Below are 13094 nucleotides of genomic sequence, written 5' to 3'. Positions count from 1 at the left end.
AGCTAATATTTATTAACAAACAACACGCCTTATTCCACACAAATCAACCACAAAACTGATTTGACAATCTTCATTCTCTCTTTCGCTAACCGCGCGTGTCTCGCTTGTGTCTCACTGTTTTCTCGTTCGTTGTTCTCTCTCGCTAGCGCGCTCTCGCATTAATGCGCAATCTGTCAGCTAACAAGGCAATATTTATAAAGGTGCGCACTTTTTGTTGCGCTCTAAACTGTTATTTATGAATTATATCAATCTTATTATAAATACTCATTCAATAATTTATTACATATTCAATCAAAAAAAATCAAACCATCCACATTAACGACCCCCGGGTCTTTTGTGGTCTCTATTGCAAGTTTCTGCTCGAACCTAGGAGTCCGAAGGCTTGAATGGGGAGAGCACCCAAACCTCTTTCTACTCCAAGGAACCTTCCACCCCAGTGTTTTAACTGACGAGCTTTGGATTGCGAGTCCAACCGCCGCCAGCGATTCCAGTAGGCTTGGTTTGGCGTGTTGTTTGTACTTATGGCATGGAGACGACTCCTACACCTGGAATGACTTAACGGCCTAACAACCAAGGCCGGGACCCACATTTTACTTCCTCATCCGATGGAAGGTTGGAGCAGATGGGAATCGAACCCAGAATCATCCGCTTACAAAGCGGACAGTATAACCATTCGGCCACGCACTGCCATTTTTTGATTGATACATTCTGAATCAAGATTTGATTTTTTTTTCTAAAACAAACATGGCCGCCAAATGACCGATCAAGAATGATGCCTTTCAGAGCCTTAAAACGATGATTTTTGTAATACATTTCCGCGATTTTTCCATTCAAACTACAACGCTTTACAGCGAGCCCAGAACCTAAGCATTAACAAATTTTGTTAAAAATTAGCACCGAAATTAATGTTTAGGTTGTCATTCAGGTAATTCCAAAATGTTCCATTTTTCTTGTAACCCTAGCCTTCATTCTAAAATGTATTAGGATTAATTTTTTAAATGTCTTTAAATTCTAGAGTAAATTTTCAAAACAACCTGTGTGAATTCATTTTTTCACTTGCTCCTGATTCCTGAGAAATTTCGGTTTTATCAAAACTAACTAATTTTGGATGTTTGTGTATGTTTACCCAAATGAACGAAAACACTTTTTGAACAACATTGAAAAAAAAAGGTTTGTTCACTAAAATGTGCATCTTGACTCCAGCGTGTATTCCAGTCGATTTTTTTTCTCGTTTGGCGCCAAAAAAATGGCTGAGTACTTTTACACTGTCAACAAAATGTTGACCTATTTTTTTTTTTAAACCGGCAATTTTGACAGCTCCTGGAGCCTCCAATGATAAACAACCGTGGAACACGGCACTTGCAGTGTAAAAGTTTTTTATTTTGTGAAAATATTCAGTTTTTAATAGTTTAATAACAGTAGGTAAGTATTGTTAATAACAGTCTAAAAAAAACATTGTAATAATCTTGATGGTATTATTCGGAGAAATAAATTTCCGTTCAAAGAAATAATAAAAACAACAGCACATTGTTTTACATTATTTTTCGCCGGATGTTAATAAAATTGATGAAAATTTGGTCCGGAACTAATAAAAGGCATATCATTTGAAAGGTGCTGTTATGTTCTTTAAAATGAGTTAATAAATTAAATTTTCTGTACATTTGAACTTCAATTTCAATTAGAAAATTATTGCATATTAATTTATTTAATTCAATTATAATTGTTTACAAATTATTTAGGTAAATTTAATTGAAAACTGTGGAAAATTAATAATAATCAAATAATTATTAGTTATTAGTTCATAAAAACATATCAAGGCACAAAATTGGATCATAAATAAATATTTGTTTTTTCTAGATTCCCATATTTCAGCATGGACCCAATGGAATCAAGCTGCAACGCCATAATCAAGCAGGAGCTCATAATTGACGACGATCTGGAACTGCACGACTACGAGCACTTGCTGCAGGAATTTTACTACGACCAGCCCGCCGATGAGAACCAGAGCGATACAGTCGGCGATGCCAGCGAGTTTCAGGTTGAGGTCGAAGTTCCTGTCCCGGAGGAGGCGGAGGCTGTTCCGTGGCCCGTGGAAGAGCCCTCGGGTCGCGACCATGGACGACTCACGGCGATTCCGATGCATCGTGACGAGCACGGCTTGTTTAACTGCGCCGAGTGTGGGAAATCGTACGAGAAGGAAAATACCTACTTTTGGCACGTTCGGAGACATTTAAATAAGAAGAATGAAAGGTTTTTCTGCCAACCGTGTGCGAGGGTGAGTTTCAGGTTAAAAGTTGTAATTGTTTAAACGAAATTGTGTTAAATATTTTATAGTCTTATACTACAAAATACCATTTACTCCAACATTACACAAATATCCATGGCATGGCTTTCGATGCTTCTTCACAAATGGTAGTTCAGGTCGAATCAAACCAAGTTGTACGTATTTGAAGGATTGTTAGTACGATCATGGAGACTTACCAAACTTGAATGTTTTATTTTTAGCCTTCAGCTTTAGAAAGCAACCAGCAGAAAGATGACCAGCTGGAAGGCGATAGTTTCGACTTCCTTCTGGAAACCTTCGACGAAGAAGTGGCCAACCCGAGTTCCGTGATCGTGAAGGAAGAGTATGTATTTGAGGACGGCAACCAAGCTGACGACTACGAGACATCCCTGGTTGATGTCTTGCACAGTTCGACGGAGATCAGGCCCGCGATGGCTTCAAAGAAGAGTTCCCGAACCACGGGGCCTGCTAGAGTGCGACCTTACTATGCCCAACAATGTCCGGTATGTAAGAATTGGTATCACACCGCGGCGGGTTTGCAGAGGCATCTGCAGCGGCATCATGGCATGCAAGAGAATGAAATCTTGCCAACGGTGGATATTGATACGGCTCTGAGCTGCGCCATATGCGACAAACACTTTGCCTCACCCCAGCAATACAAACTTCATAAAAAACGACACGCTAAAATTGATTCAGGAAACTTCAAGTGCACTTACTGCTCGAAGGTAACCTTCCCTAATAATTTATTGAATTAAATTTTAATTATTTTCCATCATTTGTAGATCCTCGGTTCGAACCAAAAGCTAAAATCTCACGAAATGCGGAAGCATCGAACGATCCCGTCCAAAAGTGTCCTGAAAAGCGAAATGAACCCAATTGATCAGCCAAAACCATGCACGATCATTCTGGAAGACATACACCGCCAACAGGACGTCAAAGAAAGCCCAAAAAAGACCCAACGCAAGCAAAAATCGCCAGCTTTTCGTCACTGGAAGGGGCGACCCAAAGGATCTCGCCAATGTCCGGTGTGCAAGCAGTGGTTCCTTACGCAGGATGATCTGCGAGTTCACTTCCCGGTTCATAACCAGCGCAGCAAGGTGAGCGACGTCCTCGCTGGCCAAGCTAATTATAATCTCAAATTTGAATTTCCAGCACGTTGAAACCAAAATGGAGTACAATCAAGATCGGCCGAATCCAGTTGAAATTATGCCAGCTGACCATCAATTAGATCCGGAACTTAGCAAGGTGAAACCATTACTATTTTCTTGTCTTATCGATAAAATAATTGTTAACGTCAATTTTTAGCCGCTTGAAATGAAATCGGAACCGATTCTGAACGTACGTAGAAAGGCTGGACGTCCCAAAGGATCGCGGAACTCTTCGAGCGTAAGTTAATTCCATGAAATGATGACTTAACCTCACTTTTTTTTTACCCTCAACCACCATTCCCTTCCTCGGAACCATTCGCGCTACAAACCACAGATTTTGGAGTTCTCAGTTGCGAAATTTCGTCTCATTTTTTTTTATCCTCGAAAAATGTCATATGTGTTGGAAATCATTTTAAAAAAACGTAACGTAATCCACCATTAGGCGGTTGGTGCCTTCCTCGCATTCATAAAGTGAATACATTACACAGCATCAAAAAAGGGTATAAATAACACTTATTTTTATTAATATCTGAGATCCGGCCTAAAAAAAGTGTATTAAAAACACTAAAGTAGTTATAACTTTTGATAGGGTTATCAAATTTTCAATCTTTTGTGCTCGTTGGAAAGGTCTTTTGGTTACCTATCCAACTATCCGGAGATCCGGACACCTTTTTGTGATCCGGCCAAAAAAAGTATATAAATAACACTTAAGTGCTCATAACTTTTGATGGGGTTGTCAGATTTTCAATCTTTTGAACGCGTTGGAAAGGTCTTTCAAATACCCTTTTAACAATATATATCATGAGAGTATTTCTTACAAAAACCACCCTTTTTACAATCTTCCGAAGTTTAGCTAAAATTGTTTTTTAAGCATAACTTTTGAAGTACTTTTCTAAACTTCATAATATTAACTAGGGTCTTGAAGGACCCCAAGACGGATCGAATGAGACCAAAACGGTCCAAATCGGTCCAACCAGTCCGGAGATAATCGTGTGCATATTTTTCGGTGCACGGGCTCACATCCAGACACACGCACAGACATTTCGACGGTAACATTTCAAAAGGCATCATGTACATTTTGACACTTTCTGGGTTATTGCTTATTCTGAAAGTACTCCTAATAAGCTACCTCTCCACCAAAAATGAGCAAAAGTTACTTCAGTAAAGTCTGTTTAATCATGATTTTAAATAAAGTAACATATACAAAATCTCTGCCATCAGCAGTCCCTGTTTATATAGCCCTGTCAACCTGTCAAACAAAAGGCTACATAAACCTCGTGACGAAAAAAAAAGCAACATGAAAAAAGCGCCATGTACATTCGGCGAAGAAAAACGAATCATAACAAAGCGTCCCCCTCAATGACAGCAGGGTGATATAGACGTTGGTGATTTCAAAAGAAGTTATGTTTGTTTTTCTCAAATAAAACTACGGAAATAATGTTTTATTGAATTTGGATGATCAAGTATCAATAAAAGCAACGTTTTTCATCGTTTGTTATCATTAGAACATTTTATTTTGCTTTTATATTAAAATGGGAATTGAAAATGGATGCTCAACATTCAAATGCGTTTTTCTCAAAACGCATGGTTTGTACATGATGCTTTTTGAAATGTTGGCGTCGATTTGTTCAGAATTTGATTCTGAGTCGATAGGTATACGTGAAGGCGGGTCTACGAGGTCGAATTAAGAAGTTCATTTTTCGAGTGCTTTTATAGCCTTTCCTCATTGAGGTGAGGAAGGCAAAACCTATACAATCCGATGAAGAAGATATTTTTATCAATATTTTAACTTCCGGCCTAGATACGTCATCAAATATTATGTCTTACATAGGTCAATGGTTCCATGGAGCAAATAAATGGAAATTAATGCATTTAAATATAGAACTTAAAAATTTCAAACAAACTAATAAAATAGATTTAAATGATTTTGAAAATATGTTTTCTTTAAATTTAAAAAAAAATAATTTAAGGATTTTAAAAATTATCAATATATAAAAAAAACTATAAACCTTAAAATTGAAAATGAGAATTATAAAAAGTGTAAAAACACAAAAAAAGCAAAAATTTCAATAAAAAAAAATGGAGATCTCAGAATTCTTTTATTCAAAAAGTGTAAACATTTAAATTCTAAAAACTATTATGAAAATATATATTTTAGATTTTTTCAGATTAAAAATAAAATTTTAAAATTTATTCATTGGCTTTCAATATTTGAAGATTTTTGTTTTAGAGTTTTTTTTATTTCCGAATTTGTATGTTGTTTGAGAATTTAAATGTTAACAATTCCAAAACGGAATTGTAAAGTATTTTTCAATGAAATACATAATAATTCAAGGAGTTTAAAAATTAATAAATGAAAGAAATATATAAAATGAACGGATTTGAAAATTTGAAGATATTTTAACATGAATATTTGAAAAAATCGAAAACTAAAAAATTTAAATAAAGACAATTTGAATGTCTAACTTCAGATTTTTTTTAATATTTTAAAATATAATGAGGTTTTTAAGGCAGTATATAATTTAACCAAAAAATAACGAACTTCTCATCACGGTGTCCTAATGCAAACAATGAGCGAGCTCAAGCTGCCACAGCCCTAGTAAGTATGTTGGCTGACATATATATAAAAAAAGAACAACTAGAAGTCGCCTGACAAAAAACTTTTGCTAGAAAGGGATAGGTAATCTGATGCAAACAAACCCCCAGCTGCCATGTTAACATACTTAGAATGATTTGGTTAATTTCTAACTAGAAAGCCTTGTTAAAAAATCAATGCATAATAAGAAAATTACAATATTTTATAAACCTTAAAATTGTAAATGAGACATAAAAAAAAGTGTAAAGACAAAAAAAAGATCAAAAATTATTTGTTTTAAATTGTAGATTTTAAATCTCAAAATTCTTTAATTAAAATATTGTAAACATGTGGGACAGCATGAATCTTCAGCTGAAGCCGGACGAATGTATTCCGAAATTACAGAATTGTAAAAACTTATATAAAAATATATATTCATATCTAGAGTTTTTTTAAAGGTCCTTAAAACTTTTGCATTAATAAAATAAACTCTAAATAATTAAAAATTTAGAGATTTCAAATTTATTTATTCAAATTAAAAATATAATTTTGAAGTTTTTTTTTGGCTTTCAATATTTCAAGATTTTTGTTTAAGAATTCAAAATTTTAAAATCCTTTAGTTTTTTTTTATTTTCCGCTATTTTTAATTCAAGGATTTCGGATGTTATGAATTAAAAAACAGAACTGTGAAGTATTTTTCAATGGAAAACTCAAAAATACAAAAAAAAACATTAAAAAAAATAACGAATTTGAAAATTTATAGATCTTTTAACATAAAAATGTCAAAAACTAAAAATAGAAATAAAGACAATTTCAATTTATAACTTCAGAACATATTACAGTATTTTTAAATTTAATATGAAGACAATCACATGAAATATTATTTCAACATTTTAAATTTTAAAATAAAAAAAAAAACAATTTAAAATTTAATTTAACTTTAAAAATTTTACTTTAAAGAACACAGTATAAACAACATATGGTGTATATTACAATTTACCTTAATCGAGGTGTTCAAAACATGTCTTGAAATTTTCAGTTTTTTTCTATGTTTTTTTTTCTTTGAGAAAAGTGAGTTTTAAAAAAGGTTAAAAGCGAGGTTAAAAGAGTGTTGCCAATTAATCTGTTATTTTTTATTATTTAATTCTTTAGTTGCCCAAGGTGAAGTCAGAGCCGAGTCTGCACGAGCGTGGAAACGGTATCAGACAGTTGCGAAAACGAGTGTCGAATGTAAGTTATTTTTTTCATGTTCAATCATTAAAATGTTACAATGTTCGGAAAAATACACTTGTTTTTTTTTTGTATTTTAGCCACCTGATTTGAAATCAGAACCAACCTTGCACGAGCGTCCAAAAGTAAGTCGTGTTGTTTTTTTTTTTTTTGTCAGCTAAATATAAGTTTATCTCTCTTTCAGCCGATCGAAATAAAACCGGAACCGTTCCAACTCGTACGCAGAAAGGCTGGCCGACCCAAAGGATCTCGGAATGGTTCTCGGCTGATTGTTATAAAGGAGGAACCACAGCTGCACGTGCGTAGGAAGGTGGGACGTCCCAAAAAAGTCGAAAACGTTGCAAAGGTTAGTTTTTGACAAACTTTAATCGGGAAAAATATTTATTTTGGTTTATTTTTAGGTAAATGGACTAAAACAGGAGGAACGGTTGGGTCAGCTTCGTAGAAAGGTTGGAAGACCAAACAAAAAATCGTTCACGTACTGCGCACGATGTTCCAAACATTTTACCTCGTATGCCAGCTTTAAGGCCCATAAAAGCCGGCATCGAAATGTTGACCAGCGCCGGTTTTGGTGCATTCCGTGTGAAAAGGTAGGCGCGTGTTGTACAAATTAGATTTGCATTGTCTAAATATTTATGCATTTCAGGGATTTGCCTCGATGAATGAAAAAGTTTCCCACGAACAACGCGGTCACAAGCACAAGGTTGGCAGTCCTGGCACAGTCCAACCGGTAAGGATGACAATATTCATTCTTGATTATTTAAAAAATATTAATCTTATTTTTTTGACAGTTGAAACCCCTGACTCGCAAGCCTGCGAACGAGCATAAGGCTAGTTTCGGCGGTGAGGAGCGCAAACGCAAAGTTGGACGCCCCAAAGTATGCCGGAAATGTCCGCTGTGCAAGATTTGGATCCGGTCTACGGTTTTGTTCAAGGAGCATGTTCGAGAACATATCCAGGGCTAGAGGTTGGGGTGCAATGAGATACGGAATAAAACTGCCGGTGGCTGGAGTGTTTTAAAACGAGCCATCTTTGTGATAAAATAAAACGAAGTTGAATTAAACACGATTTGTCTAGTTTGATTGTTCTTACAACTTTGAGAGATGTAACGCCCCTATCAGTCTGATGGTTGAATCAAAATTTAAAATTATTTATTTTCATAATGGTTACCCATAAGCAAGTGTTTCATGTCCAGAATGCTTATTTTTCTATCGAAGAATTTGAAGTTTCATTTGCAAAAAAATAATTGAGCAAATGAGAGAAATATACCCTTTTTTATCGCATTTCTGTTATCGGCTTATCAGCACTTTGGCCTTAAATTACAGCTGACATAAAATGTTTTTGACTATTTCAAAGTAATAAATAGTTCGTATAAAAATTAGCAAGCAACTATCCTTTGTTGATTTCTCTGAAAATTGTGTTTCGAGGCGGAAAACTGCAAAATGATGATTGATCAGAAAGTTTAGTGTTTATGTTCAGAAATGGGTAAACTTCAATGAAAATTTTATGAAATTTACTCAGATTCATGCAAAGTTTGCTTAAATTAATCTTGCCCTTGCTTTTACAACTCAATCATGAGTAGCGTTTAACAAGCATACTTTGATTAAAGCGTGCAGCGTTACACGCTTCTCGAAAGTAAAATAACTAATTCGTGTAAAAGAACAGGTTGCGTGCTTTTGTTATTTTGATGCATGCACGCTTAACCAAAACCACAATCAACTGAGTTCGTTTTCCCAGTTTTTTTTAAATTGTTGTGAACCAAAAAAGTGTTATATTAGTTGAACTCAAAAATTCGTATGAAAAAGTGGGATAACGAACTCAGCAATTCATGATTTTTGTTTACGGTGTAGCAAAGTGCATCATAATAAAATCAGCTGTTTTTTTTCGAAAAAAATCCATATTTAAGTTTCTTATAATTTGAGCTTTATACTCTTATCAAAGCCAAGTAGTAATTTTCGTAAAAAATTGAGCTAAAATTTACGTTTTCGTTTTTCGAAAGTGTACTTAAAATACTCATTCAAGAGTGAACTTTTCTCGAATAAGAGTCAGTGTTTGGAAATTTGTTAGCTTATTTTGTATCAAATGTACATTTTGGGATGTTTCAGTTTTCAACGGTCTTACATATCTGCATTGGAAACCTGTAAAATATAGGAGGTAGTAGAAAAGTTCTTAAGATTAAAATTATAAAAATTAAATTATAAAAAATTGAATTTTTATTATAAAATCAATTGATCGTTCACCAAATAGGACCTAAGTGGATCACAACATGTCTGAAGCAAATTTATCACAAATAATAAAAAGAGAACCAGTTGAAGAGAGTGCAGAGCATTCAACAACAATCAAGTTGGAAAAAGAATTTCCGGAAAATCCTCAAGTCATTAAACCAACGACAACAACTTCCTTATGCTTCATGAATGCGGACCATACCAAGGTCATTTTAGTCCCAGTAGTGGCCATTCGTCGTCCCAAACAGGAACCGGAAAAAATCGAAGTCACACAGTTTTCCAGCGAAACGATAGTGAAAGAGGAGCTCATTATCGAGGACATAAACGAATCAGAAGACGCATCGGATGACTCGAGGATTACTGATGGGAGCAAAGATCTGTTTTGTCAAGAATGCGACAAAACCTTCAACTGCAGACGATCGTACAACACCCACCGATTGAGACACTCCAATATCAAAAACATTAAGTACCCGTGCAGTTACTGTGAAAGAGTAAGATGAAAGAAAGATTTTTCTTTGTAAATTGTACCTCATTTCAGTCGCACCATTTCAGCCCTTTGCCACGCGGCGCGATCTCACTCGACACGTGCACAGAGTGCATTTTCAGAGCAGCGCGCGGTCAGCCGTGGCCAACCGGATCCGGAAATGTCCGCTATGTCCCACGTTGAGTGACACCAACGACAGCTACCGAAGCCATCTGCTGACTCACGAGCGGCAGCTGCAGAGCATGATCCGTTGTGAATATTGCAGCATGTGTTTCTTCGAGCAGGATTCACTGCGGCAGCACGTTACGCTTGAGCAGTGCGAAAAGTTGCCCAAATATGACGTTGTGGAGGAGAATGGTATGTTTAAATGCGGCGAGTGTATTGCGCCTTGCAGCAATTTCTAGAGTTTTTTGTCAATCGTGCTAGGCCTAGATTTTTTCATCACACTGCTTTGCAGGACTGAGAACTGTCAACTTTGCGCACTTTGCACCTCAGTAGAGTGCTGCGGGATTATTTTCATCACAGTTGGCAAACTGAATTTTTATCACAACATCAAAACAAAACATGTGCAGTGCATCGTCTTCTGACCCCAATCTAGTCACCAAGCTGTGGTGGCCGTGGCAGTTAAGTCTTGAGATGGTCTGTTAAAGGTTCTTGGATCGATTTTTGTAGTTGACACTTTTGGGGTTTTTTACCGGTTATTTTTTCTAATAAGCTCGAGGCCATAATTATATCGGCAATCTTGTAACCGTTGGTCACAGTTCTTGAACGAACCTTTACTTTTTAACATAATTCCTCAACCTACAATACTACACACTACACTAGCAGCGAAGGGATTTGCGTACCACTGCAATTAAGACAGGCTGCGTCGAAACTGCATCAAAAATGGGTTAGATTGGAAAATGGTGGAGTTTCCTTCAGGAAAAGATTAGAAGGGAGAAGTGGAATTGCAAAGATCGGAATCTTTTGCCATTCAGGCGTCTGTGTGGTTAGTCAAGTGTCCCAGTGTCAGTACCGTTTTCGTACTGGTCACGCTCTGCATCCCGGAAAAGGAAGTGCCCCGGCGGAAGTCAATAATCCGCAGGACCTCGGCAACCCACGGTTTTTGGTCGGTCCAGGCTTGTGAGTGCATAGGGGCATTGCCTGCATCAAAACGTCCACCATACATCTCCACCTCTGGCGGACCATCTTCATCTCTGGCGTGGACCATTTTCACCTCTGGCGCGGAACGCGCCATCATCGTCAGGGAGCTTCCTCTCTTGGTTCAAACAGATCAGCTAGGTGCTGGGTTGGCCGATACCGTCACTGAGAGAAGACGCCTAGCCGCGCGGAAGCCCAGCAACACCCGCTCGACATCCGGCAGCGGAATCCTGCTCGAAGCAGCAACAAGCCGTTATTTGACTCCAAAGATTCATCGCAAGCCAAGATGCCGGCGCAACACCGCTGCATCCCGGCACCAAAGACCGCGATTCCACAGTCGGAACAAGTCGGAACACACTTTCTCTGGGCTGGACGAGCTTTCTGAACTTCCAAAAATAAATAAATAAACAGCCTGCCATAGCAACGGATATCATCGTCATCACTGTGAAAAAAAATCACTGTGATGAAAAAATACTGTGATGAAAATAATTGCGCAAGATTCTGGTAAAGTGCAAAATGCGCAATAATCAAGCGTTTTTACTGCGGCGATTATGCCAGCAGCACATTAAGAGACATTCGGCAATTCGAAACAAAACGTTCGAATGTGATACCTGTGGAAAGGTAACGAAATCTTCTATCTTAAAAATACACAACTCAAATCAATGCACCCTTGCAGCTGTACGGAACCAACTCGGAACTGCTGAGACACGCACGATCCCATGGTGGCGAGCCAACTGCAGGCAAACCGAAGCCAGTCACTCCCAGCGAAGCGGAAACAACCAACCTTTACCGGTGTTCCGAGTGCCCGAAGACGTTTCTGGACTTGGCCGGGTGTGAGCGGCACATCCGGAGGCATGAAAACGTAAGAAATGGAACGTTCCAGTGTGGCGAGTGCGGCAAGGTGAGCTTACCGATAAACATTAGTTTTTTGGAATGTTTCGAAACATATTTTTGCTTTCTAGTGTTACGGAAGGGACACGGAACTTCGCAAACATATACTGGCCCATAGAAAAAAGCAGACATAAAATTCAGCCAGTTCCTTTTTTTTTAAATATGTCACTGCGCAATTATGGCTGCCATAACAGTTCTGATTGATTATCTATAACTGAGTGAAATCATGATAAATAATGAGTTTAAATAAATGTGTTTTTTTTCACAAATAATTCGGGCAAAAACCTTTGTCTTTTGCTCGACTGCTACCTTCGTTTGACAGTTCTCGTGCTTCGATTCGTACTTTTGGTTTGAGATGGCTGTTCTCTAATAAGCTCCAGGCTCTCTAACCCACTCGGAAAATAATCTGGTAAATTTGAGTGTCTGGCACAGGCGGACGTTTGTCGTGCAGTTCAGACACACTTGGCACACTTATTCTAGCCATGTTTTGCGTAACGCCAGATAAATCTGGCGAAAATCGGGCAGAATTTCAGCCAGCTGTCTGGCAACAAAATCAACCGGTTCAATCGGTTGAACTGTGCCCGACCGGTTTGTGTCATATTCGCCAGAAATCATGGCAGAATTCTGGGGCAAATCTGGGGGAAATTCTGCCAGATGGCTGGCGCAAGCCCCCAGACGAACGCCAGAAATGCGTCCGCCATTTCCGACCGGGAATTCGAACCGGAAGGTTCCCGGTCAGAAATGGCGGACACAATTCTGGCGTTCGTCTGGGGGCTTGCGCCAGCCATCTGGCAGAATTTCTCCCAGATTTGCACCAGATTTCTGCCATGATTTCTGGCGAATATGACACAAACCGGTCGTGCACGATTCAACCGATTGAACCGGTTGATTTTTGTGCCAGACAGCTGGCAGAACTTTCGCCCGATTTTCGCCAGATTCATCTGGCGTTACGCAAAACATGTCTAGGATAAGTGTGCCAAGTGTGTCTGAACTGCACGACAAACGTCCGCCAGCGCCAGACACTCAAATTTACCAGATTATTTTCCGAGTGGGTTGTCAAGAACCCGGTCGGAAATGGCGGACACAATTCTGGCGTTCGTCTGGGGGCTTGCGCCAG

General features: G+C 37.9%; 2 protein-coding genes across 4 annotated transcripts; both read left to right on the top strand.

Moving 5' to 3' along the window:
• Positions 1-1328: 1328 nt before the first annotated feature.
• Positions 1329-8305, top strand: LOC6045417 (zinc finger protein 709). 2 transcript variants are annotated; one of them, XM_038254398.1, is made up of 13 exons: positions 1329-1422; positions 1858-2275; positions 2335-2439; positions 2506-3009; positions 3067-3381; positions 3437-3529; positions 3590-3670; positions 7160-7237; positions 7318-7362; positions 7422-7583; positions 7639-7827; positions 7884-7967; positions 8029-8305. In XM_038254398.1, the coding sequence occupies exons 2-13, from the start codon at positions 1874-1876 to the stop codon at positions 8200-8202; spliced, it is 2232 nt and encodes a 743-aa protein (XP_038110326.1). In that variant the 5' UTR covers positions 1329-1422; positions 1858-1873; the 3' UTR covers positions 8203-8305. The 2 variants fall into 2 exon arrangements, with proteins under 2 accessions (XP_038110326.1, XP_038110325.1); XM_038254397.1 differs by having other exon boundaries at positions 1330-1422; positions 1873-2275.
• Positions 8306-9154: 849 nt separating this feature from the next.
• LOC119768015 (zinc finger protein 816-like) lies at positions 9155-12261 on the top strand. Of its 2 annotated transcripts, XM_038258285.1 has the most exons (7): positions 9155-9281; positions 9343-9391; positions 9485-9953; positions 10015-10325; positions 11611-11707; positions 11763-11987; positions 12049-12261. In XM_038258285.1, exons 3-7 carry the CDS (start codon positions 9504-9506, stop codon positions 12109-12111), a joined length of 1146 nt encoding a protein of 381 aa, XP_038114213.1. In that variant the 5' UTR covers positions 9155-9281; positions 9343-9391; positions 9485-9503; the 3' UTR covers positions 12112-12261. The 2 variants fall into 2 exon arrangements, with proteins under 2 accessions (XP_038114213.1, XP_038114212.1); XM_038258284.1 differs by having other exon boundaries at positions 9155-9391.
• The last annotated feature ends 833 nt before the right edge of the window (positions 12262-13094 follow it).

Source organism: Culex quinquefasciatus, chromosome 2, assembly GCF_015732765.1.
Source record: "Culex quinquefasciatus strain JHB chromosome 2, VPISU_Cqui_1.0_pri_paternal, whole genome shotgun sequence".
Lineage (NCBI taxonomy): Eukaryota > Metazoa > Arthropoda > Insecta > Diptera > Culicidae > Culex > Culex quinquefasciatus.
This window is presented reverse-complemented; position numbering and strand designations above follow the sequence as displayed.

Excerpts from the sequence above, each read along its gene's own strand:
- LOC6045417 (XM_038254398.1), top strand. The coding sequence starts at position 1,874 with ATGGACCCAATGGAATCAAGCTGCAACGCCATAATCAAGCAGGAGCTC. Across the intron at positions 3,010-3,066 it reads AGTGCACTTACTGCTCGAAG|ATCCTCGGTTCGAACCAAAA; the intron begins GTAACCTTCCCT and ends CATCATTTGTAG. Across the intron at positions 7,363-7,421 it reads CCTTGCACGAGCGTCCAAAA|CCGATCGAAATAAAACCGGA; the intron begins GTAAGTCGTGTT and ends TCTCTCTTTCAG.
- LOC119768015 (XM_038258285.1), top strand. The coding sequence starts at position 9,504 with ATGTCTGAAGCAAATTTATCACAAATAATAAAAAGAGAACCAGTTGAA. Across the intron at positions 9,954-10,014 it reads CGTGCAGTTACTGTGAAAGA|CCCTTTGCCACGCGGCGCGA; the intron begins GTAAGATGAAAG and ends GCACCATTTCAG. Across the intron at positions 11,988-12,048 it reads AGTGTGGCGAGTGCGGCAAG|TGTTACGGAAGGGACACGGA; the intron begins GTGAGCTTACCG and ends TTTGCTTTCTAG.